Here is a 27,255-nt window from a genome sequence, read left to right as displayed (position 1 = left end):
CAGGATGATGTTTTACCAACATTAAGTCAATGTTGTCAAACCAACATCAAACCGATGCTATCAAACCAAAATCAAGCCAATGTTGTCAATTTCCCCAGCCTATACACGGTTTTCTCCCACCATAATGCTGCCCGCCAATATATAATTGAAATATTCTTGAGTAGGGCGTAAAACACAAATAAATAAATTAATTAATTAATTAATCGGCATGATAAAGCTTTGTCATTATTACATTAAGCCCATTCAGTCAAACTAAATCAACAAAGCTAATATTACACCATCGTTGTCGAGTACACCTTTGGAGTTATGAGTGGCTCTTGAACCAATGTGGGTCAACTAGTATGTTGTATAGGAAAACGGCATATGTACTGTGTATCAACACTGGGCCAACGTTCAGTTGGCAAGCCGATGCCTACGCCAAACGTCTGTATCCTGTTTGGGGTAACGTCAAATTAGTTCCGTGAGTGTTTGTCTGCTTAATGTGCCCGCATTCTGCCTACATCTGGAGCGCACATTCTTGCTGAGCAGGGATTATATCCCGGCTTATGAAGTGAGTTCATTGGTATGGTCATTGTGAACGAACAAAGAGGAAAACATGTGATATCCAGATGCCCTCTAATGCAAACAGAGCTGGGCGACTGTACGCTTTCGGCGCTGCGTATCGGGAGGACGGGCGATCATTTGGTCATTACGTTTTGTCACGGGAAGAGAAGAAAATGGCGACTGTGCTTATCTTAAGCATAATATCCTTGTGTCTAGTGAAGTATTCAGGTAAGTAAGTACGGTAGCGAACGGGGACCCACACGGCTGATACGTTAACACAGCCGCTATTACACTGTTTCACCTCCCCCCCTCCCTCTCTCTCTTCTATACATTACTGACTCCTGTAGCCCTAAATACCCAGTTCTAATCAGGGCTTTTTGGTTGTTTAGGGTGAAGAAGACCCAGTTAGTCATTTTCGATGGTTCCGTCAAAAAGCCATTGTGGTGTGTTAATTTTCCTGCAATCGGCATTTATAATAAAGACCTTTAGTTAGTACTTACAAGTACATAGTTGTAACTTAAATGAACTTGAATGAACTAGAATTAATTTATCTATTCTGATTTGAAGTTACAAGTTAAACTTGTAAACTTCTAATTGAGGTCTATAAAAGCTGCTTCGGCACCCTCTTTTTAACAGCAATTTTTGCCTCGAGTACTCTTCCATGAACTCTCGTCTGGTGAAGATAAATGTACTAAAATAAATGCTTAATGACACCAATTTAGTACGTGTCGATGACTAACAGTGTATTCTTTCCGATCCTTTTGAGTTTGGCTCGATTTATAGGATTGTTTTCCTGCAAACGGCATTTATAACTGCCTCGTTACGCTCTTATCCGGTTTTTGCACCTATCCGGGAAACAGGGAAGATAAAACTGGATGCACTTCATACTGATCACTACAAAGACATACACAAACATACTCACGCATACACACTCTGCACATTTCTCCTGGTGTTATCACAGGCTCTATCTTATGTTAGGATAAATTCAGCTCTGTTGTTAGATTTCAGCACTAAAGAAGGCTTTGCCATTCCCAATTTTAAATCCACCCGTTTTAACACTTTTAAAGCTCTTTAGGTATCTCAGGTGTTTCTAGTCTTTAATAGGAATCACTATGTAATTACCTCCCTCCAGCACAGTTCCGTCAGGGGAAGATGGCCAGTCTAGATTGAGAAGTTTAATCTGCATATCAGTTAACAATCTATCCATGTGCTACTGTTACACTGAACAAAATAATAAGTTAGGAATGGACGCTACGAGGTGTCATTATGCCTGGTAGCCTTGGGTTTCATATGTAATGACATGCATTCTCATCAATATATACAGTGACCTCAAGTTGGCCTGTAGAGCTTCACATACAAATACGTGTACTTATAGTTTATCTCCGAAAATCAGCAATCATTCGTCCCAAAAAGTTCTCTGTCGGCTTTTAAACTGAAAACATCAAAACAAGGCTCAAAACAAAAAAAAAACGCTTAAAAGCTTATAAGTCAGTACAGTAAAGCTTTGTGAAAAAGTATTAATCTAGAGTTTTGTTACCTGGCAACACCAAATTTTGTAACTGGTAACACCAAGTCCTCTGACTGGTAACACTAACATTTTGTAACAGGTAACACCAAGTTCTGTGATTGGTAACAAGAAGCCCTGTGACTGGTAAAACCAATTCCTGTGACTGGTAATACAAAATTCTGTAACTGGTAACACCAAGCCCTGTGACTGGTAACACCAAGTCCTGTGACTGGTAACACTAAATTTTGAAACTGTTAACACCATTTCCTGTGACTGGTAACACGAAGCCCTGTGACAGCTAACACCAAACCCTGTTACTGGTAACACTAAATTTGGAAACTGGTAACACCAAATTCTGTAACTGGTAACACCAAGTCCTGGGACTAGTAATACCTAGTCCTGTTACTGGTAACACCGAGTCCTGTGACTTGTAATACCTAGTCTTGTGACTGGTAACACCGAGTCCTGTGACTGGTAATACCTAGTCTTGTGACTGGTAACACCAAGTCCTGTGATTGGCAATACCTAGTCCTGTGACAGGTAACACAAAGTTCTGTTACTGGTAACACTAAATTTTGTAACTGGTAACACCAAGTCCTGTGACTGGTAACACTAACATTTTGTAACTGGTAACATCAAGTAATGTAACTGGTAACACCAAGCCCTGTGAGTGGTAACACCAAATCCTGTGACTGGTAACACTAAATTTGGAAACTGGTAACACCAAGTTCTGTGACTGGTAACACCAAGTCCTCTGACTGGTAACACCAAGTTCTGGGACCGGTAACACCAAGCCTTGTTACTGGTAACACCTAGTCATGTGACTGGTAACACCAAGTCCTGTTACTGGTAACACTAAGTCCTTTGACTGGTAACGCCAAGTCCTGTGACTGGTAACACTAAATTTTGAAACTGGTGACACCAAGTCCTGTGACTGGTAACGCCAAGTCCTGTGACTGGTAACACTAACATTTTGTAACTGGTAATACCAAGTTCTGTAACTGGTAACACCAATCCCCGTGACTGGTAACACTAAATTTTGAAACTGGTAACACTAAATTTGGAAACTGGTAACACCAAGTCCTGTGACTGGTAACACCAAGTTCTGTGACTGGTAACACGAAGCCCTGTGACTGATAACACCAAGTCCTGTGAATGATAACACCAAGCCCTGTTACTGGTAACACCTAGTCCTGTGACTGGTAACATCAAGTCCTGTTACTGGTAACACTAAGTCCTGTGACTGGTAACACTAAATTTTGAAACTGGTGACACCAAGTCCTGTGACTGGTAACGCCAATTCCTGTGACTGGTTACACTAACATTTTGTAACTGGTAATACCAAGTTATGTAACTGGTAACACCAAGCCCTGTGACTGGTAACACTAAATCCTGTGACTGGTAACACTAAATTTGGAAACTGGTAACACCAAATTCTGTAACTGGTAACACCAAGTTCTGTGACTGGTAACACCAAGTTCTGGGACTGGTAACACGAAGCCCTGTGACTGATAACACCAAGTCATGTGACTGGTAACACCAAGTCGTGTGACTGGTAACACGAAGTCCTGTGACTGGTAACACTAAATTGTGAAACTGGTGACACCAAGTCCTTTGACTGGTAGCACAATAGATTGAAACTGAAACGGATTAGGAGACATGTAGGAGACACAGGAAAGTAAAACTGCAGCTCACTACAAGATGTACTTGTATTTTACGCGTACCGCAGATGTGAAGGTCATTAATTTTGTAATTACTATCACCGGCACACACCCTGATCAATAACCCCAAGTCCGAAAAAGGATGTTTAACATACACCAAAAGAGAACCAAGGAAGTTTTTAAAGGAAGAAATCACCTCATGCATTCATGAAAAGAAAAGAAGTCAGCAGTTTTCGAGGATGTTGAAAAAATGCAAGAAATGTTTTAGGTAAATGAATGAAATCAGTATCCAAATCGTCTCAACAGTTCTCAATAATCGAAATACGTATCTAAGTGCTTTGATTGCAACTTTTCATACATATCCAAGGTGGCGATCTGCATGTGGTCCATAGACAGACGTTAAGCAGGATTAAACACAGGTATGAAGCAGAGCGCTGCGCCAGAGATTCTGCGCACTCTAGCTGTCCATATTTAAACTTAAATCCATCTTAAACCTAATACAAACAGCTCAAGATAAGGAATATCTCCTTCATCCTCTTCTAAGTATATGTATGCAAACCCTTAACTCAGTACATGCAGTTCTTCTTTGGATACAACCATTACCAGTGGTTGTAATAAACATGAGACTTACAAGTCGTCACGAATGAACAATTGCAAATCTCATTATATATATATATATATATATATATATATATATATATATATATATATATATATATATATATATATATATATATATATATATATATATATATACCATATACCATATACCATACATATATAGTGTACAACAGCCACTATATATAGTATATATATATAGTGGCTGTTGCGATATAACATCAGTCTGAAATGGTATTACCTGACATCACTGCCTCTCCAATCTTGCACAGTCAGCGTATATAAGGTCTATAAAACTTGTATGTGCTGAAAATGGGAACAAATAACACAGGGGAGAGAATATTTTCCATCAAAACTAGCTGAATTTTTTTAATACTGTCTGACCCACCTGAGTCAGAAGATTAGATTTGATCCTCAGCTATTCGTCAAAGATTATATCATATGAACATATTTCACAGAATGTTGTAGGTTTTCGTTTTGTCTACTCTTTGACCAATATGGTCAAATCTTACCTTCATAGGGGTCCTCTAGTGGAAGAAATTTGAGTGGATTCTGATGAAATGTCATTCCTGTTAATAGATCAAAGATATGTAGACACCTGTTTGGTGATGATTTTCTGAGGCAGTAGGTATTAGAATGTCAGGATAGCTCATATCTAAGTTTATTTGGGGAAAAGGTAATTAACAATTTCATGGATTATACCACATTAACCAGAACGTTCATTTTGGTTGATGACTGGTTTACGAATGTCTCTTTTGACGAATAGATTAGATAACAGTTTTCATTATGTATAATTTATATTTAATGTGTTATAAAATTTGGAAGTCATACGTATCTTACAAAATGAGAAACTTGCATTATCTGTCACTTTGATTGAAAGTGATATATAGGGGAAAGCCAGGTACCGCATTTCCATGCTGACATACCCCAAATTCTTCAACTTTTACAACCGCCTCTGCAACCGATATTTTAAAACATTGAACTATGAGGTGTAGAGTAACAATTTGCATATGTAGTTTTATGAAGCCTTTAATGAGACAACAAATCATTTTTAGCTTCGTATTCGTAATAATTATATACATAAATTCCACTGTAAAAAGTGCTTTAGTGATTGAAAATTTTGAAGATTTTCAGTACGTTATGGCCTACACTTAATCATAGTCTTAGCCGCATGACATTATTTACATGTAAGTAAGAATAGCCATTATGTCATGCTGGAACAGCCACTTAGCGTCCACATGTCCACAGTTAAAAGCTCATTAACTTACTAGGTGGTGATATATTGTGTGTTGAGTTTGAGGACCACTAGATACTAATAAGCCAACCCACTGTGCTTCATGAAAATCATCTGTCACATCTGTCACATCGGTTACATCTGTGTGTAATATTTTAAGACTTATAAACTTTCATGGCATTTTAAAAGCATATCCTAGATCGGCATATGGAATTATTTCAGTATAAAATAATTTTTTTAACAAAAGGATTTTGAAAATGTTAATAGCTGCTTATGTTATATACACTAAATGACTTTAGCCAAATTTCTGCAGTTTACAGATAAATTTTCGAGAAGTATTTAATGTTTGGGAAGGCAAAACATTGTATACTTATAAGTACAACCGTATAAATGTGCTTTAGAGCTTGAGTGTCTGATACAGATAGCTAGATATAGTTTGCAAATTATAGACCATTAAACGTAAGGAGAGTTAGATAAACTGATTATCACAAGTGCGTGTAATCAGCATAAGCGATTATCGTCAGACGATAACATATCAGCATGAGCGATAATCACGAGACGATAACATATCAGCATGAGCGATAATCATGAGACGATAACATATCAGCTTAAGCGATAATCGTCAGACGATAACATATCAGCTTAAGCGATAATCGTCAGACTATAACTTATCAGCATATCACTTTTGCATGTACAGGTATATATGTATGAGTGCATATATTAATAAGAAAGAAAATCTGTATAAATGCTTATGTAACCACATTTGTAGATCTCATACACTGAACTGCATAATTAAATACTAGTATCACAGTAAAAACTAATATTGACATATCAGTTTTGAATGTTGTCATTTCAAGAAGTCAAGTGTTAAATATTTCCCATTCAGGAAACATGTACTTGTATTTGTACATATGTTTCCAGTTGAGGATACTACCTGTACAAAGCAATACCCGCCAGATGGCCTGGGAAACATTTCCTGAAACGTTACGGTGTGTTTCCTATTCAGGTAACATGCGATATATTTCCTGTTGAGGAAAGGCTTGTCTGTGCTTAATGAATGTGTCCAGTTTAGGAAGCGGTCATTAAAAAATTAAATCTCCCAGGCTAACGAAGGCAAACGACAAAGACACGTGTTATATAATAACAAGTATATACTTGGCTACTTTTTTGCACAAGTTCTTTGTGCAGCAAGGTGCAGAAACAGAGGAAAATGAAATATATAAAGTTCATGAAGTTTTCCTGTTTAGAACACTTTTGTCCTAATTCAGAGACGTGTCCTGATTTGGACTTGGACCGGACTGTCTGTGGAGATTTTATTTACGAAATTTTAATACGAAATCTCAGGCTATATAGCCCAAACTATCAGTGGGTTCGTCGGCTGTGATGTCACCCGTTGTGCCGTGTACCGCTGCGGCTGGCGGGAGATCGACTTGTTTAATACTCTTTATAATTAGGACCATTACCAAAGTCCTACTCTAATCCTTTAATACAGGAGTCTGGGGAGTCATGATAGAATACAGATTTGTTGGTGGCGGAATAAACGTATAGCTTGATACATGTCATTCTGTATGTGAGTAGGTGTGGCCATTTTTGTACAGTGGTTCTGTTTCTGTTTTCAGGGGCACAGTCGCTGGTGTTGGTACCAGGCGACAAAATACAACCTAAGAAGAAAGGCTTTGGGTTGATCATAAAGTGTGATGCCACAGGACTAGGACCCTGGGAAGACCCTCAGCTCACGTGGACAAGTGCTCAGGGCAATGTTATCACCTCCACCAACTCTAATGACCCGTGAGTTCACCTGTAATAAGGTTTCTCAATGAGAATTGTTTTCCAAGTTTAACTTTTAAGAATTTACTTGTGTTATTTGAATTCTGCACTGCATTTAGGTATTGCATTTCATATGACAGTGTTTGATCGATGATCTTGATTAATACAGTACCTGACGAAAGCATCATAAAAGTTTCAGATCATTCAAAAAACTTATGTTGTTGTGATTTCGGTGTACTTGGACTCAGTTGTACACTGTATAAAAGTCAGTTTAGATGTTCGTGTTAACCCACGTCTCACTCTCACGCAGGGTGTATGTTCAGAGGAAGGGCCCCCAGAGCCTGAAGCTGCGGATCCCCTCTGTGCAAGAGGAACATACCGGCAAATGGACCTGCACAGGGGTGCTTAACGGGCAGAAACAGACCATGGCCGTCATGTTTGATGTGTGGGGTACGTATCAGTGCCACCCCCTGTACAGCTGGGTGTGTTTCAAGTCCTGTACAATATGCTTATACCTGCACATGTAGGCTTACCTCTTTACTTAAGTTACATATCCAGGCCACACAGGCAACAGCGATCAACCTAGAGTTATTGGCAACGGTCATCAATTGGCTTTGGACTTTTGCTACATTAGTTGCACACTCTGCAGTCCTACAGTTATAGAAAAGGTCAAGTGGACAGACATTTGTTTGTTCTTGCACACAAATATTCAAAACTTAAAATATTATAAGTCTAATCAGACCTACACTTTAACCTAATAAACCGTATGAAAGCCAGTCATGTGAATAATAGTTCTAAATCGCTGTGGTTCACTCTGGGATCCATGATGAGATGGCGCGTGATCTGGCCAGTAGACATGCGCTAATTTACTGTTGTAGTCAGAAGACGTGGTATGTAACTTTTTCTAGCAGGGAAGAGATATCTGCTGCAACCTTGGCCCTCCACGACGACCAAGAATCGTTCAATATAGCACTGGGCGACCAAGAACAAGAATCGTTCACTATAGCACTGGGCGACCAAGAACAAGAATCGTTCACTATAGCACTGGGCGACCAAGAACAAGAATCGTTCACTATAGCGCTGGAAAGTACGACGACCAAGAATCGTTCGCTATAGCGCTGGAAAGTACGACGACCAAGAATCGTTCCCTATAGCGCTGGAAAGTACGACGACCAAGAATCGTTCGCTATAGCGCTGGAAAGTACGACGACCAAGAATCGTTCGCTATAGCGCTGGAAAGTACGACGACCAAGAATCGTTCGCTATAGCGCTGGAAAGCACGACAACCAAGAATCGTTTGCTATAGCGCTGGAAAGCACGACAAGGAAAACTAGAAGTTCTAAATCGCCAGAATACCGCGACAACATTTCTAACGGTAAGCGTTCGCCACATTCTAATTGGAGTAGCTCAAAGAAACTGGCACAAGTTCCGACTGAGGCGGCTGGGAGGTCGACATGGCGGATCAGCACTTGGAGAAAGACATACAATAAAAGCTCGATAAAATATTTGTCAGATAATGTTGCCTGTTTCGGGTATGTGATGTTCAAATGTGATGTTCAAGAAATCAGTGAATTAAGCCACTCTGTCCGACACAGGGATGGTTACAGAGGGCGTAGAGGTAACCAGAACAACAGCAGCAACCCGTAAAAAGCCTTAGACTGGCTTGTTGTCACAGTAAAATGTGAGCTCAGTACTATTACATATAAATGCATTTATATAAATTACAAATAAATAATACCTAATCAGGTTTATGCCCCCAAGCGAAATCGGTTTATCGAGAATGAAAAAGAGCTTGTTTGTCATTAGATTGAGAAACTCTTGGTAAAAATGCCCTTTGTGAGATCTGACCATACATTTGGGGAATAGTTGTCACCAATATTTCTCCAAATGGGCAGACAGAAAGACACCGAATTTGTCAAAATGTTACAAGCATGTTGAGTACCATCATTTTGAGATGGATACCATCAATTCACTTCTGAATCTGATACATAAGCGTCTTACTTTACTAGCATTGATGCATACATGCATATTATTCAGTTCGAAAATGTCCAGAAAAGAGATGTCCAGCAAGGCGTTTGCTATAGGCAGCCTTGCTAACTCAGTGGTTTGACCTAGGTACCAAGCGTGATTAGAACAGTTATTAATCCCTGCGTGTAGTGTTGAGAGCTATAAGTGTGAACATAGTCGTTTATACCGATGATGAGTTAACCTAGGTGATAATGCTGATGGCTGTTAACGCAATACAATTGTTATATTTACTTCATGATATAGGATCTGCTTTTCACCCAGGAAAGTCTATCTTAACTGCCAGTTAATGAAATATGTCCCGTGGAGACCTGATCCAGCTACAGTGAGCTGTGATGTTTGTACACTGAGCAGGAAAAACGAACTAACATTTTCTGATCTTTCAGCCTGATGTTTTCAGTCTGGCCGACACAGGTGTGGTTTGGAAAGCTGACAAAATATCCCGTTCCCCAGAGAACCACATGAGCTACGAGATCCTACCGATTCCAAAAGGATTTTTCCGTTGAATAAAATGAGATCCTTGAACTGTATTTTTCCATCCAATCGCTGCAAGCAGTTGGAATTTCAAAGCGGTCTATTGAAATCATGCTGGGGATCCGCTACACAGAAACAATACAGCAGCTACCTCCCACGTTAGACGCATTTTGTTTTAGTTTCAAATCTACTGATCTCTACCACCCAACTGTGTTATTTGGGTACCAACAGTGTAGAAAATTACTTAACCCGTTTGCCACCAGCAAGCCTTTGTTTTGAAGACAACCTCCAGTTACAATTGAGTTACGAATTAAGCCACGCAATGATTCTGCTTCCTCTCACAACCACTTTTTGCTCATTTACAACTAGAGCTTGTGAGATGGTCCCTTTACACTTACAGGTCAGAGTTTGAGAAATGGTCCCTTTACACTTACAGGTCAGAGTTTGAGAGATGGGCCCTTCACACTGATAGGTCAGAGTTTGTGAGATGGTCCCTCACACTGACAGGTCAGAGTTTGTGAGATGGTCCCTTTCCATTTATTGATTTGAATTTGACGTCTTTAATGGAAAGAAATGTGAATCATACAGTTGTGCTGAGCTAATACTGATTTCTTGGTGCTTGCAGAGGATATTACGTTTACGGGTAAGCAGTATCAGCGTCCCACCATCTACACAGATGCCCTTATCGAATGTCGCGTGGGTGGTAGCCCTCAGCCCGAGGTCTCCTGGTCCCACAACGACAAAACTATAGACGGTGAGTTAAACCGGGATGTTCACTGGTGTGGGAACCACGGGAGGGTGGTGGACATTAACTGGGCTAGTAGTAAAGCGTATATTCCCAAGGCACATATTGTACAAATTATGGCATGTAAGTTCTAATTATATTTTAGTACAGTATTCTGTAAATTTCCAAGGTCTGTGTGGAGTACACGTAAACTATGCCTTGGATATACACACGCGGACATGTGTGTATGTGTGAATACATTTGTATGAGCTGTGGATACAGATGTCCACGTGTGTATGTGTGAATAGATTTGTATGAGCTGTGGATACAGATGTCCACGTGTGTATGTGTGAATACATTTGTATGAGCTGTGGATACAGATGTCCTTGTGTGTATGTGTGAATAGATTTGTATGAGCTGTGGATACAGGTGTCCACGTGTGTATGTGTGAATAGATTTATATGAGCTGTGGATACAGATGCCCACGTGTGTATGTGTGAATAGATTTGTATGAGCTGTGGATACAGATGTCCACGTGTGTATGTGTGAATAGATTTGTAGGAGCTGTGGATACAGATGTCCACGTGTGTATGTGTGAATAGATTTGTAGGAGTTGCGGGTACAGATGTCCAAGTGTGTATGTGTGAATAGATTTGTATGAGCTGTAGATACAGATGTCCTTGTGTGTATGTGTGAATAGATTTGTATGAGCTGTGGATACAGATGCCCACGTGTGTATGTGTGAATAGATTTATATGAGCTGTGGATACAGATGCCCACGTGTGTATGTGTGAATAGATTTGTATGAGCTGTGGATACAGATGTCCACGTGTGTATGTGTGAATAGATTTGTATGAGCTGTGGATACAGATGTCCACGTGTGTATGTGTGAATAGATTTGTAGGAGCTGTGGATACAGATGTCCACGTGTGTATGTGTGAATAGATTTGTAGGAGTTGCGGGTACAGATGTCCAAGTGTGTATGTGTGAATAGATTTGTATGAGCTGTGGATACAGATGTCCTTGTGTGTATGTGTGAATAGATTTGTATGAGCTGTGGATACAGATGCCCACGTGTGTATGTGTGAATAGATTTATATGAGCTGTGGATACAGATGCCCACGTGTGTATGTGTGAATAGATTTGTATGAGCTGTGGATACAGATGTCCACGTGTGTATGTGTGAATAGATTTGTATGAGCTGTGGATACAGATGTCCACGTGTGTATGTGTGAATAGATTTGTATGAGCTGTGGATACAGATGTCCTTGTGTGTATGTATGTATAGATTTGTAGGAGTTGTGGATGCAGATGTCCTTGTGTGTTGTTATGTGCACAACTGCCGTCAGCTTCTAATTTTAGCTTGCCACTGTTTACATATGCTGAGTTCAGGGCCTGCTGTCCGCCTCTGCCTTAAAATGTTCAAGAATTCGCTCAGTTCGGGGCCTGTTTGTTTACAAAAATTGTTCAGGAATTTTCTGATTCTAGAAAACTCCACCAGTCTATATAAGACCTATAAAAGCAGGTCAAAGGGAGAGAAAGGAGAATTATTGAGAGTTTTGGATGCTTTCGATGTGTGTTACTTTAGTAGGCCTTTTGTGCTGAATTTTGATGTCTTTATAGCCTCTGCCATTGTTATATCCTATCTCCACCGAGCACTTTTTCAGTCTGAACTTGTATATTTAATTTGTGCTCTTGTGTACACAGTGCTTATTAGTACATGGACCCTGTCTGTGGAATTTTGTGTATATTTCATGTGCCATACGTAAAATTTCCAGTTGGGTATGCCTTAGGTACAACAATCTGATGTTTAACAGCCCAGTCATCATCAACAGATACATACGGTGGTCTCCATTTACGCATAAGTATATCAGACTTGACATAATAACACACAGGTTCAGATGAAATAACACAATCATCGAGAGCTCTGTCAAATAAACATGAAATTTATGCTGTTCAGTTACAAGCTGATATTTAGAAACATGTGATATGTCACTAGGTTTCCAATGGTCTGATTCATCATTATCAATGCAGTCGCCTTGAGTAAACATTTGTGTAAGAAATGTATCTTGTAAGTCCGTTACTGTGTTTTTTGCCGTTATCAGAAAGTTTATACTACAGGATACTGAACCACTTCTTTTGGCCAGGATTAAAGGGAGATGTAACCCAGTTTTGTAAATCACGCCATACATGCCAGGTAGTGGGTAAGCCTAATCAGACTATTCCTAAGGCACTATTAGAGCCTGTACCAGCTTCTCAAGAGCCATTCAGCAGAATATTGATTGATTGTGTAGGTCCGCTACCTAAGACGAAGTCTGGGAATCAGTATGTGTTAACTATTATGTGTACAGCAACCAGATTTCCCGAGGATGTTCCTTTAAGGAATATAAACTCCAAGCCTGTTGTCAAAGCTTCAACAAAGTTTTTTACTCTGTTTGGTTTACCCAAAAAACCCAGAAAGTCAAGGTGCAATTGAAAGATTTCACCAAACATTAAAGAACATGATTAAGACTTATTGTTATAACACAGAGAAAGACTGGGATGAAGGTATTCCATTTCTTATGTTTGCTGTTCGAGAGTCAGTACAAGAATCACTGGGTTTCAGTCCATTTGATTTAGTATTTGGACATACTGTTAGAGGACCATTGTTAATTTACAAGGAACAGTTTCTCAATGATGACACAAGTAATGTAAATCTTTTGGATTATGTATCTGATTTTCGTGCTAAGCTTGTCAGATCATGTGAAATGGCTAAAGCCAATCTTGAATGTACTCAGAAGAATATGAACGTAGATATGATGAGAAATCTGTTGTTCGGTCATTTCAACCTGGTCAGAAACCTCTTACTCCTAAGGCTCGTGAAGTTTCAACCTTTTCTACGCCCGATGGACTCTTTCAATACAAAGTAATTTGGAATGAGGAATAGCCCAGATACGTATCAACACCTTATGAATGAGGTCACTTCCGGTTTGGACGGGTGTCGTGTCTACATAGACGACGTCATTATCTTCACCGACACTTGGGAACAGCACATTTCCAGAATACGCCAGTTGTTTGAGAGACTTAACCATGCTAAACTTACCGTCAATCCTGTAAAAAGTGAATTTTGTTGTGCCACTGTCACATATTTGGGCCATGTTGTCGGCCAAGGTCAAGTTAAGCACCTAATTTTGAGAAAACTTTTAAGTTAGCAGTTGATGCAAGTGATGTTGCTGTAGGTGCTGTTTTGCTTCAGGAAGACAATCTTGGTGTTGATCATCCAGTTTGTTTCTTTTCCCGTAAACTTAACAAGTTTCAGAGAACTTATTCAACTGTTGAAAAAGAACGTGTGTCTGTTATTTTAGCTCTGCAACATTTTGAAGTTTATGTAACAGCTTCGAGACAAACTGTGATTGTAAATACTGATCACAATCCACTTGTGTTTCTACAGAAAGTTAAGGGAAAGAATCAGAGATTGTTAAGGTGGAGTTTATTGTTGCAAGAATACAATCTTGAAATCAAACATGTTAAGGGAAAAGATAATGTTATTGCAGATTGCTTGTCTCGTGTATAAGTTGTGTATAACATGTTTAATTACATGTGCTTTTACAATGTTGTATATATTATTGTTTAACATATATTGTTTAACATATATTGTAAGTAAAAAAAAGTTAGGAAAGCTTTGTTTTCTTGAAAGTTGAATGTGTTATGTGCATAACTGCCGTCAGCTTCTAAATTTAGCTGTATAAGACGTATGAAAGCAGGTCAAAGGGAGAGAAAGGAGAATTATTGAGAGCTTTCGCTGTGTGTTACTTTAGTAGACCTTTTGTGCTGAATTTTGGTGTCTTTATAGCCTCTGGCTTTGTTATATCCTATCTCCACCGAGCACTTTTTCAGTCTGAACTTGTATATTTAATTTGTGCTCTTGTGTACACAGTGCTTATTAGTACGTGGACCCTGTCTGTGGAATTTTGTGTACACTCCGTTATACTGTGGATTTTCCCTCTTATTTGTGCATTTATGCCTGTATGATTTTCAGCATTGTGGAATATATGCGTCCGTTTGGACTTGACACCGTTGTACATGTAAGTACTTAAGTATTTGTATAGATACTGCTATCCTTTCATATTAAACTTTAGTACTTTAGTATTTGTAAAAGTCTTGTTATCTGTTCTTGTTAAACCTAAATAAAATCAAATCTGCTGGTTTTGGTTACTTTTTTGTGCGGCTAAACTGTCGTGTATTTCCAACAAGCCATCTCTTTATAATACAGACAGTTTGGGTCGTAACAGTGTATGTGTAAATAGATTTGTATGAGCTGTGGATACAGATGTCAGCGTGTGTATGTGTGAATAAATTTGTAGGAGTTGTGGATACATATGTCCTTCTGTGTATGTATGTATAGATTTGTAGGAGTTGTGCGTACAGATATTCGCGTGTGTATTTGTGAATAGGTTTGTATGAGTTGTGGGTGCAGTTGTCCTTGTGTGTATGTATGTGTAGAATTGTAGAAAGTTGTGGGTGCAGATGTCCTTGTGTGTATGTGTGAATAGATGTGTAGGAGTTGTGGATACAGATGTCTTCGAGTGTATGTATGTATAGACGTGTAGGAGATGCGGGTACAGATGTCCTTGTGTGTATGTATGTATAGATGTGTAGGACTTGTGGGTGCACATATCCTTGTGTGTATGTGTGAATAGATTTGTAGGAGTTGTGCGTACAGATGTCCTTGTGTGTATGTATGTGTAGATGTGTAGGAGTTGTGGATACAGATGTTCTCGTGTGTGTGTATGTATAGATGTGTAGGAGTTATGGGTAGAAACATCCATGTGTGTATGTGTGAATAGATTTGTAGGAGTTGTGGGTACAGATGTCCGCGTGTGTATGTGTGTATAGATGTGTAGGAGTTGTGGGTACAGATGACCTTGTGTGTATGTATGTATAGATGTGTAGGACTTGTGAATACAGATGTTTGTGTGTGTATGTGTGTAGATGTGTAGGAGTTGTGCGTACGGATGTCTGCATGTGTATGTGTGTGTAGATGTGTAGGAGTTGTGGGTGCAGATGTCAGCGTGTGTATAGATGTGTAGGAGTTGTGGGTGCAGATGTCAGCGTGTGTATGTGTGTATAGATGTGTAGGAGTTGTGGGTGCAGATGTCCGCGTGTGTATGTGTGTATAGATGTGTAGGAGTTGTGGGTGTAGATGTCCTTCTGTGTATGTGTGTGTAGATGTGTAGGAGTTGTGGGTGCAGATGTCCGCGTGTGTATGTGTGTAAAGGTATGTAGGAGTTGTATATACAGATGTCCGCGTGTGTATGTGTGTATAGATGTGTAGGAGTTGTGGGTGCAGATGTCCGCGTGTGTATGTGTGTATAGATGTGTAGGAGTTGTGGATACAGATGTCCGTGTGTGTATGTGTATAGATGTGTAGGAGTTGTGCGTACGGATGTCCTTGTGTGTATGTGTGTGTAGATGTGTAGGAGTTGTGGGTGCAGATGTCCTTGTGTGTATGTGTGTAGATGTGTAGGAGTTGTGCGTACGGATGTCTGCATGTGTATGTGTGTGTAGATGTGTAGGAGTTGTGGGTGCAGATGTCCGCGTGTGTATGTGTGTATAGATGTGTAGGAGTTGTGGGTGCAGATGTCCTTGTGTGTATGTATGTGTAGATGTGTAGGCGTTGTGGGTGCAGATGTCCGCGTGTGTATGTGTGTATAGATGTGTAGGAGTTGTGGGTGCAGATGTCCTTGTGTGTATGTGTGTGTAGATGTGTAGGAGTTGTGGGTACAGATGTCCTTGTGTGTATGTATGTGTAGATGTGTAGGAGTTGTGGGTGCAGATGTCCTTCTGTGTATGTGTGTATAGATGTGTAGGAGTTGTGGGTGCAGATGTCCTTCTGTGTATGTGTGTGTAGATGTGTAGGAGTTGTGGGTGCAGATGTCCGCGTGTGTATGTGTGTATAGATGTGTAGGAGTTGTGGGTGCAGATGTCCTTGTGTGTATGTGTGTGTAGATGTGTAGGAGTTGTGGGTACAGATGTCCGCGTGTGTATATGTGTATAGATGTGTAGGAGTTGTGGGTGCAGATGTCCTTCTGTGTATGTGTGTGTAGATGTGTAGGAGTTGTGAGTGCAGATGTCTGTGTGTGTATGTGTGTATAGATGTGTAGGAGTTGTGGGTGCAGATGTCAGCGTGTGTATGTGTGTGTAGATGTGTAGGAGTTGTGGGTACAGATGTCCTTGTGTGTATGTATGTGTAGATGTGTAGGAGTTGTGGGTGCAGATGTCCTTCTGTGTATGTGTGTGTAGATGTGTAGGAGTTGTGGGTGCAGATGTCCGCGTGTGTATGTGTGTATAGATGTGTAGGAGTTGTGGATACAGATGTCCGTGTGTGTATGTGTGTATAGATGTATAGGAGTTGTGGATACAGATGCCCGCGTGTGTATGTGTGTAAAGGTATGTAGGCGTTGTGGATAAAGAATAACGTGTTTTATCATTGCTACATTTCAGGAGGTCGATACATCCCAGTGCCAAATGGCCTGGAAATTCGTAACATCACCAAAGACGACAACGGAGAATATTTATGTATCGCTGAAATTCCCAGTACTGGGCGCTACGAAGAGCATTCAATTACAGTGGAAGTTAGAGGTGAGTTCCTGATTAAAAGCTGAAATTAGATGCGGGATAAAGTACAAAACTGTGCAATAAATGAAACATGAACACAATGTCATTCTAGTTCCCTGACAAAATGAACAGCATTAAGCGGTTAACACACAGCAGGTTTTTTGTCATCGCACAAAGTTACACTTCAGCTGTAAAAGTTGTTCACATGGCCATGTCGCCGTAGGTAGAACAGATGTAGAATTTCTAACGAGGTCAGGTTTGCACTAGTAATATCTTGTTTGGGTTAGGTACGACGTTAATCCCCAAGCACTCACTCATTCCTGTTTGGGTTAAATCTGGGGCTCTCACATGCTACGTTAATCTCTTCAGCTCCAGCCACCTTGACAAGTTCCTCAAAGATGACCAAGGATGTCGAGGACAAGGGTCCAACGATGCACCGCAAGGCCAGCAGTAACCGGCCACCGACCGAGAAAATGCACAAGGTATGTGTGGCCTGATACATCTGCCTTGAATTTGTACAAGATGCATCTGTACTGAACTAACTCATGGTATGTGTGACTTGATTCATCTGTCCTGATGCATCTGCCATCAACTGGTATGATGTATATCTATGTCTGACTTGATATATCTGCCCTGAATTGGTACAAGGTATGTGGACTTGATGTATCTGTCCTGAATTGGTACAAGGCACACGTATGTTTGACTTGATGCATCTCCCCTGAATTGGTAAAGGTATGTTTATCTCTTTTGAAAAAGAGAGAAAAAGAAACAACTTGTGTTATGTGTTTTGGCAGGACCAGTCTGCTGACTTTGTCAGGATGAACAATGGTGGCAGGTACCAGATCATTGCAGTAGAGGGTACAATGAAGATCTTGCGGCTAAAAGTAAGCGATGACGGTACCTACAAGTGTATGGTGGATGTTATGGGTAAGATCACGGCGATAGCCACATCATCAAGAGGCTGTATTCAAACATTTAAAAGTCTCTAGCCGTTCAGAAAATGAGAGTTCATCTGTCTGCTATAGAAACATGATGTTTGTGTGATTTCAGTTAAGGAGCTACAAGGAATAGCTGTACCTCTGATCGTGTCACCACATTTTGAAACTATATTTAGTTGGAAAATAAGAAGGGAAGGCAGAATTCCGGAAATCCTTTATATACAAGCGACAATAGAGGAGGAAAACTCACAACAATAGCCGTGTAAAGGCTATCCACATTGCCTCCAGCCACACAGTAGTGCTCATGGTCTTACTACATATGTTCCAGCAACCTGGTCGTGGGTTTCCTAAAGCCCAGTTTCCGCCCACCATAATTCCAATCTCGGTCGTATAAGTGAAATATTTTTGAGTACGGCGTAAAACACCAAATAAATAAATAAACACGGCGGCGCTAATACTGACGTTTACGAGAAGTCAGAAGTGAAAATCACAAATAGAACCCAACACAGTGTAAAATCAGCTATTACTAGGTATTCGTAGCATACCAGTACATTGTCAGGTACTTAGCTTGAAGTAATATTCACCAAGATAAATAAAAGCTGATTCTTTCTCAGTCAAAAACATTGTCAACTAAAGAGCATTCATTTGTGAATAGCCTTGATCTACCTGTATCTATAAAGCATGTTGAAGCACCTAGCGTCATTTGAAAGGTAAAACCATTCAGGCTATGATATTAAGCCTATACACACTGTTTTGTCTATTTGCAGCTCTTCCCCTCCCACCCAGCACAGTAGAAGTTGTACGTGCTGCCCAAAGGTGGATAAGGTTGAGAATAGGTACCCCCGGTAACAGCGGGGGACTACCTGTGACAGGTTATCGTGTGCAGTACTCCACAACACAGGGTAACAACCAGCTGGCAACCATTGAGGCGGAAATTGGTAAGTATACATGGTCAACTGGTGGATTGGCTTAGAAAAGAGTTTGAGACAGGACTGGGTTTTCGGAAATGTGTTGTCTTGTCCGTTTTCCGCAAAAAGCGGACTTGTCCTTTTAGACTTTTCTTCAAAATACAAATAACAAAGTTGATTGATAGGTATGGTCCTTGTTTATTTCTGGTGAAGCTGTAGTAGAGTTGTGGTTTGAAATACACTTCTATGTACCTGTAATAAATGTATGCCCGAGGGAAAAAGTTTAAGATTTTAGAAATATGTCTTCATAATGCGGCCTTTTTACCTATACCTCTGTTTATTCAGATCCTGAGACGACTAGTGATGATGGTAGCCGTCCAATGACAACTGTGGACATTGAGAATCTCAACCCATCCACTCTGTACACATTCAGCGTTTACGCTCGCACAGACGTCGGCCTTAGTGAGCCCAAGGAAATCCAGTTCATGACAAAGGAAATCTGTGAGTAAATACCCCTGACTCAGCGGGACATTCACGTTCGTCTGGGTACATAAAACCTTGAAACCTCCTGTAACAGAGTTTACATGAAACTCTTACCATCTAGAGGTAATCTCTATTTATTGTGAGGGATGTTTTACTCCCCACATGAGAATATTTCCTGAAAGCTGTTGCTTATGTCACACAGTTAATATCGAAACGATTAGTGAAGAAAACAGTACTGCAAAATAAAAATGTATGTAACTTTGGCTTGATATTTCACCATTATATGATTCAATCTTTGGACATCCGGGTGCCATTACTGGAGTCTTCAGTATGGTTTTCCATTGAGGCAGCACCAAATAGCGTATGCCACTGTCATGCTGGAAAGCGTAGAACACCTCAATATGTAACCCACAGCTTGTTGTATGTTACTGCTTATAACTGAGAGTAAAACATACGCCTGCTTTGTTTCAGCGGTTCCAGAACCAGTAAACATTCTATCAAAAAATGCCAGCGACTCATCCTCAGAATATAACCTCGTCTGGGAAAAACCAAGGGATGGAGGATTACCTATAAAACATTACGTCCTTCGTTACCGACTTGTGAGTTGAGAAATTGGGAACTAGCCACTAATTGGGCTGATGTACAAGTATATGTATGAGCGGAGTACTGAACTAAGCTGAGCAAATGTGCTATTCAGCTTCTTGGATATTGCTAGATGCGCATGCTAGTGTACGCTTACATGTTAAAATGCATAACCAAGGCATAATATATATAATCGAGGTATACTTTGTGTGATTGTACAAGACAAGAAAGACTTGGTTTATGGTGTTCTTGCGCAAAACATGGTGTGTGGTGTTATTGTACAAGACATATTGGATGGTGTTATTGTACAGACATATTGGATGGTGTTCTTGCGCAAAACATGGTGTATGGTGTTATTGTACAAGACATATTGGATGGTGTTATTGTACAAGACATATTGGATGGTGTTATTTTACAAGACTTGGTGTACGGTGTGTACAAGACGGTATTATTGTAGAAGACGTTGTATATTTTGTTATTTTAGAAGACATGATGTAGTTCGTTCTTGCTGATGACCCATAACCATTCTAACATCTAGACCAGAAACATGGTGTTTTTTTGTTCTTGCTGATGACCCATAACCATTCTAACATCTAGACCAGAAACACGGTGTTTTTTGTTCTTGCTGATGACCCATAACTATTCTAACAACTAGACCAGAAACATGGCGTGATGACCCATGACCAATTTATCAACCTTATGAGAAACTTGGCGTTTGTTATTCTTTCAGGTGACCTATAACAAGTCTAACAACCAAATCACAGACATCAACTCTGACTTCAAGGTCGTGATACAGGAGAATCCAGATGCTACGTCCTTCAAACTGACCAACCTCATTCCTGATCGCACCTATCAGATCGAGATTGACGCAGTCAACGTGCTTGGCAGGTCAGACACCCGATATATCGTCATGACAACAAAATATGGTAAGTTCACAGTGTGTGGAAAATGACAGAAGCAGCTGGAACCTTCACAAGGATAATGGTGAGACGCGAGTGTCCTTGCCCTGTTATACACGTAGTGAATTTCAGTGAACGAAGGTCATAGGCCAGTGATACGTTGTGCAATAGGCATAGACAGTGTGGGACACAGGATGACAAATGTAAGGCAAACCGATACATTACAGTGGGTTACAACGAAAAAATAAGCCGGTAGCCTGAGTGTAAAATAAGAGCGGTATAAAACCACAAGGTGTGCTTCACTAAGATGGTTAAAAGTATGTAAAACAGAGACACTTACAACTTAGTAAAGAATTTGGAGGCACTTTTTGTTACCATGCTGCCCTCAACCGTATGTTGTTGCTCTGGGAAGGGCTATTCTGTATAGACTTCTCTTTGTTTAGTTACATGAAGTGTATGTGTAACAGATGAAAGATGCTATCGCAAACTGAGAGCTACATCCAGGTGGGAATTCTCTTGTGATTAGCCTTGACCTACCTGGACTAAGTTAATCAGAACGTTAAACCACCTGGTGGCAGGTGGAAGTCAGGTTCACTCCTTTATTTTATCGTGGCATAACGCAATATGTTTCAAAAACGTTATGGCATTAGATCAGCAGTTTTCTAGCCTCATCTGCAACCTGCCAGTCCATGTATATCTAAATCCTGCCTTTAGATTTAATGTTATTCCAAAACTGACTTATAGGTAAAAGTATTTAGGTGGCAGAGTGTTGTCTGTTTGCAGCTCTTCCCCGCCCACCCAGCACAGTAGAAGTTGTACGTGCTGCCCAGAGATGGATAAGACTGAGAATAGGTGTCCCCGAAAACAGCGGGGGACCACTTGTGACAGGTTACCGTGTGCAGTACTCCACCACACAGGGCAACAACCAGCTGGCAACCATCGAGGCACAACTTGGTAGGTACTATCATCAACCGGTGGATTCGCTCATGATTGGTAGGGTAGATTTAGGCAAAGGATTTTAGACAAAGGTAGATTTAGACTGTGACAAAGGTTTACAAATTACTCCACTGTTGTTAAGTGGACTGGCCGAAAGGTGTGTAAACCTTTTGAGGCAGTAAACCTATGCTCAGTAAGTTAAGCAGAGACACCAAACCTCCACTCCAGATGAAAACTACCTCGGTCCACCTGCAATATGAGGAAAGCTGGATGATAACACTATCAGACGGATGACCCGGAATAAAACCTGAAATTTGACCGGATTGTGCTGTCAGACGTGTTTTTTTATCGGTTCCCAGAAGAAGCAGTCCTGCTTTTTTTAAACTTCTCCTCAAAATGCAAATAACAAAGGATTATAAACATCTGATTGATAGGTATTGGCCTTGTTTAGTTCTGGTAGAGCTGTGGTTTGTCATACACTTCTCTGTGCATGTTACACAACTATGTCAGAGGGAAAAAGATCCTTAGAAATATGTTTTGTACCTGTGCACTTGTTTGAACAGACTCTGAGAGGACTAAGACAACTGTGGACATTGGAAATCTCAAACCATCCACTCTGTACACATTCAGCGTTTACGCTCGCACAGACGTCGGTTTTAGTGAGCCCAAGGAAATCCAGTTCATGACAAAGGAAATCTGTGAGTATATACCCCTGACTCAGCAGGACATTCACGTTCGTCTGGGTACATAAAACCTTGAAACCTCCTGTAACAGAGTTTACATGAAACTCTTACCATCTAGAGGTAATCTTTAAGTATTGTGAGGGATGTTTTACGTCTTACAAGAGGATATTTCCTGAAGGTTGTTGCTGGTTATATCGCACAGTTAATATCGCAAACGATTAGTGTAGAAAACAGTACTGCAAAATAGAAAATGTATGTAACTTTGGCTTGATATTTCACCATTATATGATTCACTCTTTGGACATCCGGGTGTCATTACTGGAGTCTTCAGTATGGTTTTCCATTGAGGCAGCACCAAATAGCGTATGCCACTGTCATGCTGGAAAGCGTAGAACACCTCAATATGTAACCCACAGCTTGTTGTATGTTACTGCTTATAATTGAGAGTAAAACATACGCCTGGTTTGTATACGCCTGCGGGTTTAAAATCAGAAGGTGTTCTTCGCTAAGATGGTTAAAAGTATGAATACGCAGAGACAAAAACAACTCGATAAAGAATTTAGAGGGCACTTTTGTTAGTCTGCTGTACTCAACCACATAATGTAATTCTGGAAAGGAGTATTCTGTCAGGCCCACATGTGGCTCTATTGTGTATTAAATGTCATGTATTGCAATGAATATTCGTCCACCTGCTCTGGTCAGTCGTTGACTCTGAACACTCCAGTTTCCTACTAGTGACCACCAGTTATACATTGTAAATGACAGCATTTTTAACATTATGTTAGACAACAAAGAAACAACTAGATAAAACTTATACAGCTGTAGATGACTGTCCTCGGCGCCCTCATAACTGTCCTTCATCATGCAGGCTTTGTCATAGCTGTAGATGACTATCCGCGGTGCATACATAACTGTCCTTTCGCCATGTAGGCTTTGTCATAGTTGTAGATGACTGTCCACGGGGCTTTCCCCCACTGTCCCTTCACCATGTAGGCTTTGTCATAGCTGTAGATGACTGTCCGCGGTGCTCTCCCAATTGTCCCTTTACCATGCAGGCTATGCCATAGCTGTAGATGACTGTCCACGGGCTTTCCCCACTGTCCCTTCACCATGCAGGCTGTGCCATAGCTGTAGATGACTGTCCACGGGGCTTTCCCCACTGTCCCTTCACCATGCAGGCTATGCTATAGTTGTAGATGACTGTCCACGGGGCTTTCCCCACTGTCCCTTCACCATGCAGGCTATGCTATAGCTGTAGATGACTGTCCACGGGGCTTTCCCCACTGTCCCTTCACCATGCAGGCTATACCATAGTTGTAGATGACTGTCCGCGGTGCTCTCCCCACTGTCCCTTCACCATGCAGGCTATACCATAGTTGTAGATGACTGTCCGCGGTGCTCTCCCAATTGTCCCTTTACAATGCAGGCTATGCCATAGTTGTAGATGACTGTCCACGGGGCTCTCCCAACTGTCCCTTTACCATGCAGGCTATGCTATAGCTGTAGATGACTGTCCACGGGGCTTTCCCACTGTCCCTTTACAATGCAGGCTATGTCATAGTTGTAGATGACTGTCCACGGGGCTCTCCCAACTGTCCCTTTACCATGCAGGCTATGCTATAGTTGTAGATGACTGTCCACGGGGCTTTCCCCACTGTCCCTTTACAATGCAGGCTATGTCATAGTTGTAGATGACTGTCCACGGGGCTTTCCCAATTGTCCCTTTACAATGCAGGCTATGCCATAGTTGTAGATGACTGTCCACGGGGCTCTCCCAACTGTCCCTTCACCATGTAGGCTTTGTCATAGCTGTAGATTACTGTCCGCAGTGCTCTCCCCACTGTCCCTTTACCATGCAGACTATGCCATAGTTGTAGATGACTGTCCACGGTCCTCTCCCAACTGTCCCTTTACCATGCAGGCTATGCCATAGCTGTAGTTGACTGTCCACGAGGTTCGTCCAACTGTCCCTTCATGCCTTTAGATCAGAAATGGTGAGATGTACAATTCATAACCTGTGGAGCTGGACTGGCGTTCTTTGGACGTTTTTTTTGTGAGGTTCCCTCTGGCCATAAACCTTACTGACGGAATGAACATAAAATATTCAAAAGAAGGATAAATACACCACTGATTAACCCTTTAAGGAAGGTATTTGGCTGTGATACTTTACTTGTTTTTTTTATTTGTCATGCGTAAAGCTATTCACGGGATACGGTTACTTGAAAACAGAAGTGTAGATATGTTTTCCTAGATCCTACAGATGATACCTGTTCTACAACACATACCAGACATAAACGTTTTCTTAAAGCATGGTTCTTGTTTCTGTTCACAGGACCAATTGCTGCTAGAGGTGAGTACAGTCTAGCTCTATATCTATTGTCATTTACTACTACCCTCCACACCCCTTTCCATCCTTATCTACAGTTGAGTTGTTTGAGCCAGTTACAGGGAATGTGCAAACACCCACAGGAGGATGCACTGAGGTGAAGCCCAGATAAGATATGCAGGAGGATACACTGAGATAAAGCCCAGGTAAGATATACAGGAGGATGTACTGAGATAAAGTCCAGGTAAGATATACAGGAGGATGTACTGAGGTAAATCCCAGGTATGATTTATATAAGGATGCACTGAGGTAAACCCCAGTTAAGATATACAGGAGGATACACTAAGGTAAACCGCAGGTCAGATATACAGGAGGATACACAAAGGTAAACCCCAGGTAAGGTTTACAGGAGGATACACTGTGGTAAACCCCAAGTAAGATATCCAGGAGGATATACTGAGGTAAACCCCAGGTAAGGTTTACAGGAGGATACACTGAGGTAAACCGCAGGTAAGACATACAGGAGGATACACTGAGGTAAACCCCAGGTAAGATATCCAGGAGGATACACTAAGGTAAACCGCAGGTAAGATATACAGGAGGATACACTGAGGTAAACCCCAGGTAAGATATACAGGAGGATACACTGAGGTAAACCCCAGGTAAGATATACAGGAGGATACACTAAGGTAAACCGCAGGTAAGATATACAGGAGGATGCACCCTAGGTTAGATATACAAGAGGATACACTGAGGTAAACACTAGGTAAGATATACAGGTGGATGCACCCTAGGTTAGATATACAGGAGGATACACTAAGGTAAAACCCAGGTAAGATATACAGGAGGATGCACTGAAGTTAACCCCAGGTGAAATATACAAGAGGATGCAGTGAGGTAATCCCCAGGTAAGATATACACGGGGATACACCACACGTAAGATGTACAGGAGGATACACTGTGGTAAAGCCCAGGTAAGATATACAAGAAGATGCATAGAGGTAAACCCAGGTGAGATGTGCAGGAGAATACACTGAGGTAAAGCCCAGGTAAGATATACAGGAGGGTGCACTGAGGTAAAACCCAGGTAAGATATGAAGGAGGATGCACTGAAGTTAACCCCACGTAAGATATACAGGAGGATGCACTGAGGTAAACCCCAGGTGAGATATGCAGGAGGATACACTGAGGTAAAGCACAGGTAAGATATTCAGGAGGATGCACTGAGGTAAATCCCAGGTAAGGTTTACAGGAAGATACACTGAGGTATACCCCAGGTAAGGTAGACTGGAGGATACACTAAGGTAAACCGCAGGTAAGACATCCAGGAGGATACACTGAGGTAAACCCCAGGTAAGGTTTACAGTTTCACGATGAGTATTTTTTATTTCACATTCCATTGCAAGGGATGTTAATTGTTTTCCGGTATGACTTAATGCGAGCGGCTGTTGAAAAAGATTAGACTCTACATATTTTCCTACAAAGTAGATACAGTCCTATAAGATCGTCCTGATATTATATGGGTATTTACTGATATATAGGTTACATATTTGCCATGTGTTATATAAGAGCTATATCACTCTTGTTTTATTGTTTTTCTCTTTAACGAAAGGTGATGTTGGAGAATAAAAGGACACCTTGATTTGTGAGTGAAATGGTTGACAAAGACAGTTTGATCTGTGAGTCAAACGTACATGATCACGTTAACGGCAAACAGGCTCACGAAGGAAAACCGACAAGAATGGCCGAAATATGTCAATTCGGTGACATATTTGTTAAACGTATGAAACTGAATGGACTGAAATCTTGATCCGAGAGACACCGACAGAGCTAATAATGTATGGCTCTTTCGCTGATGGTTTAGAAGTATATTAGGAGCAGAAATCGTAAGTCTCACCCTAATTTCATGAGGATATGGGCTTGTGTAGGATTTGTGTAGGACTTATCTAGGATTAACACAGTACTTTCAAAATAAACACAGTATACAGTGACGAAAAATTAGTTCTTTGAAAGTTCAGTAAACGGGATTGTTATGTCTCCGAGTTTCGACTATTTGTTTTACTTCGCTCTGACAGGGTTTAACCTGTATCAGGTGCCCACCTGCCTGGTCCGTTACCCAAACGCTGACATCGGCAATGCCGTGAGAAATGTTGGTAGAAAGTTTGGTCAGAGTGGAGGAATCATGCATGGTGAGAAGAATTTATATTACTGCGTTCATCAAAGGAATGCTGTAAATTACTGGCCGAGAAAAGGGGATGAAAAGAGACAGGGGAGCTCTGAGAAGACTGTCCGATTGGAAACACAGCTGGAACTTGTCTAAGACACCGAGACTTTCCAGTTTCCGGACAGT

At 40.9% G+C, this 27,255-nt stretch overlaps 1 protein-coding gene across 2 annotated transcripts; it reads left to right on the top strand.

Annotated features, from left to right (window-relative positions):
• Positions 1-548: 548 nt before the first annotated feature.
• Positions 549-26,903, top strand: LOC135462150 (protein sidekick-like). 2 transcript variants are annotated; one of them, XM_064739524.1, is made up of 15 exons: positions 549-771; positions 7,183-7,351; positions 7,641-7,780; positions 10,455-10,583; positions 17,037-17,174; positions 17,520-17,632; positions 17,945-18,077; positions 18,856-19,026; positions 19,342-19,497; positions 19,951-20,078; positions 20,792-20,987; positions 21,744-21,914; positions 22,460-22,594; positions 24,912-24,929; positions 26,518-26,903. In XM_064739524.1, coding segments are annotated over exons 1-14 (1,944 nt in total). In that variant the 5' UTR covers positions 549-608; the 3' UTR covers positions 24,914-24,929; positions 26,518-26,903. The 2 variants fall into 2 exon arrangements, with proteins under 2 accessions (XP_064595594.1, XP_064595595.1); XM_064739525.1 differs by lacking the exon at positions 549-771 and adding an exon at positions 6,485-6,569.
• The last annotated feature ends 352 nt before the right edge of the window (positions 26,904-27,255 follow it).

The sequence above is a fragment of the Liolophura sinensis genome, chromosome 1 (genome assembly GCF_032854445.1).
Source record: "Liolophura sinensis isolate JHLJ2023 chromosome 1, CUHK_Ljap_v2, whole genome shotgun sequence".
Classification (NCBI taxonomy): Eukaryota; Metazoa; Mollusca; class Polyplacophora; order Chitonida; family Chitonidae; genus Liolophura; species Liolophura sinensis.
The sequence above is the reverse complement of the archived record's forward strand: the minus strand, read 5'-3'. Positions and strand labels throughout refer to the sequence as shown.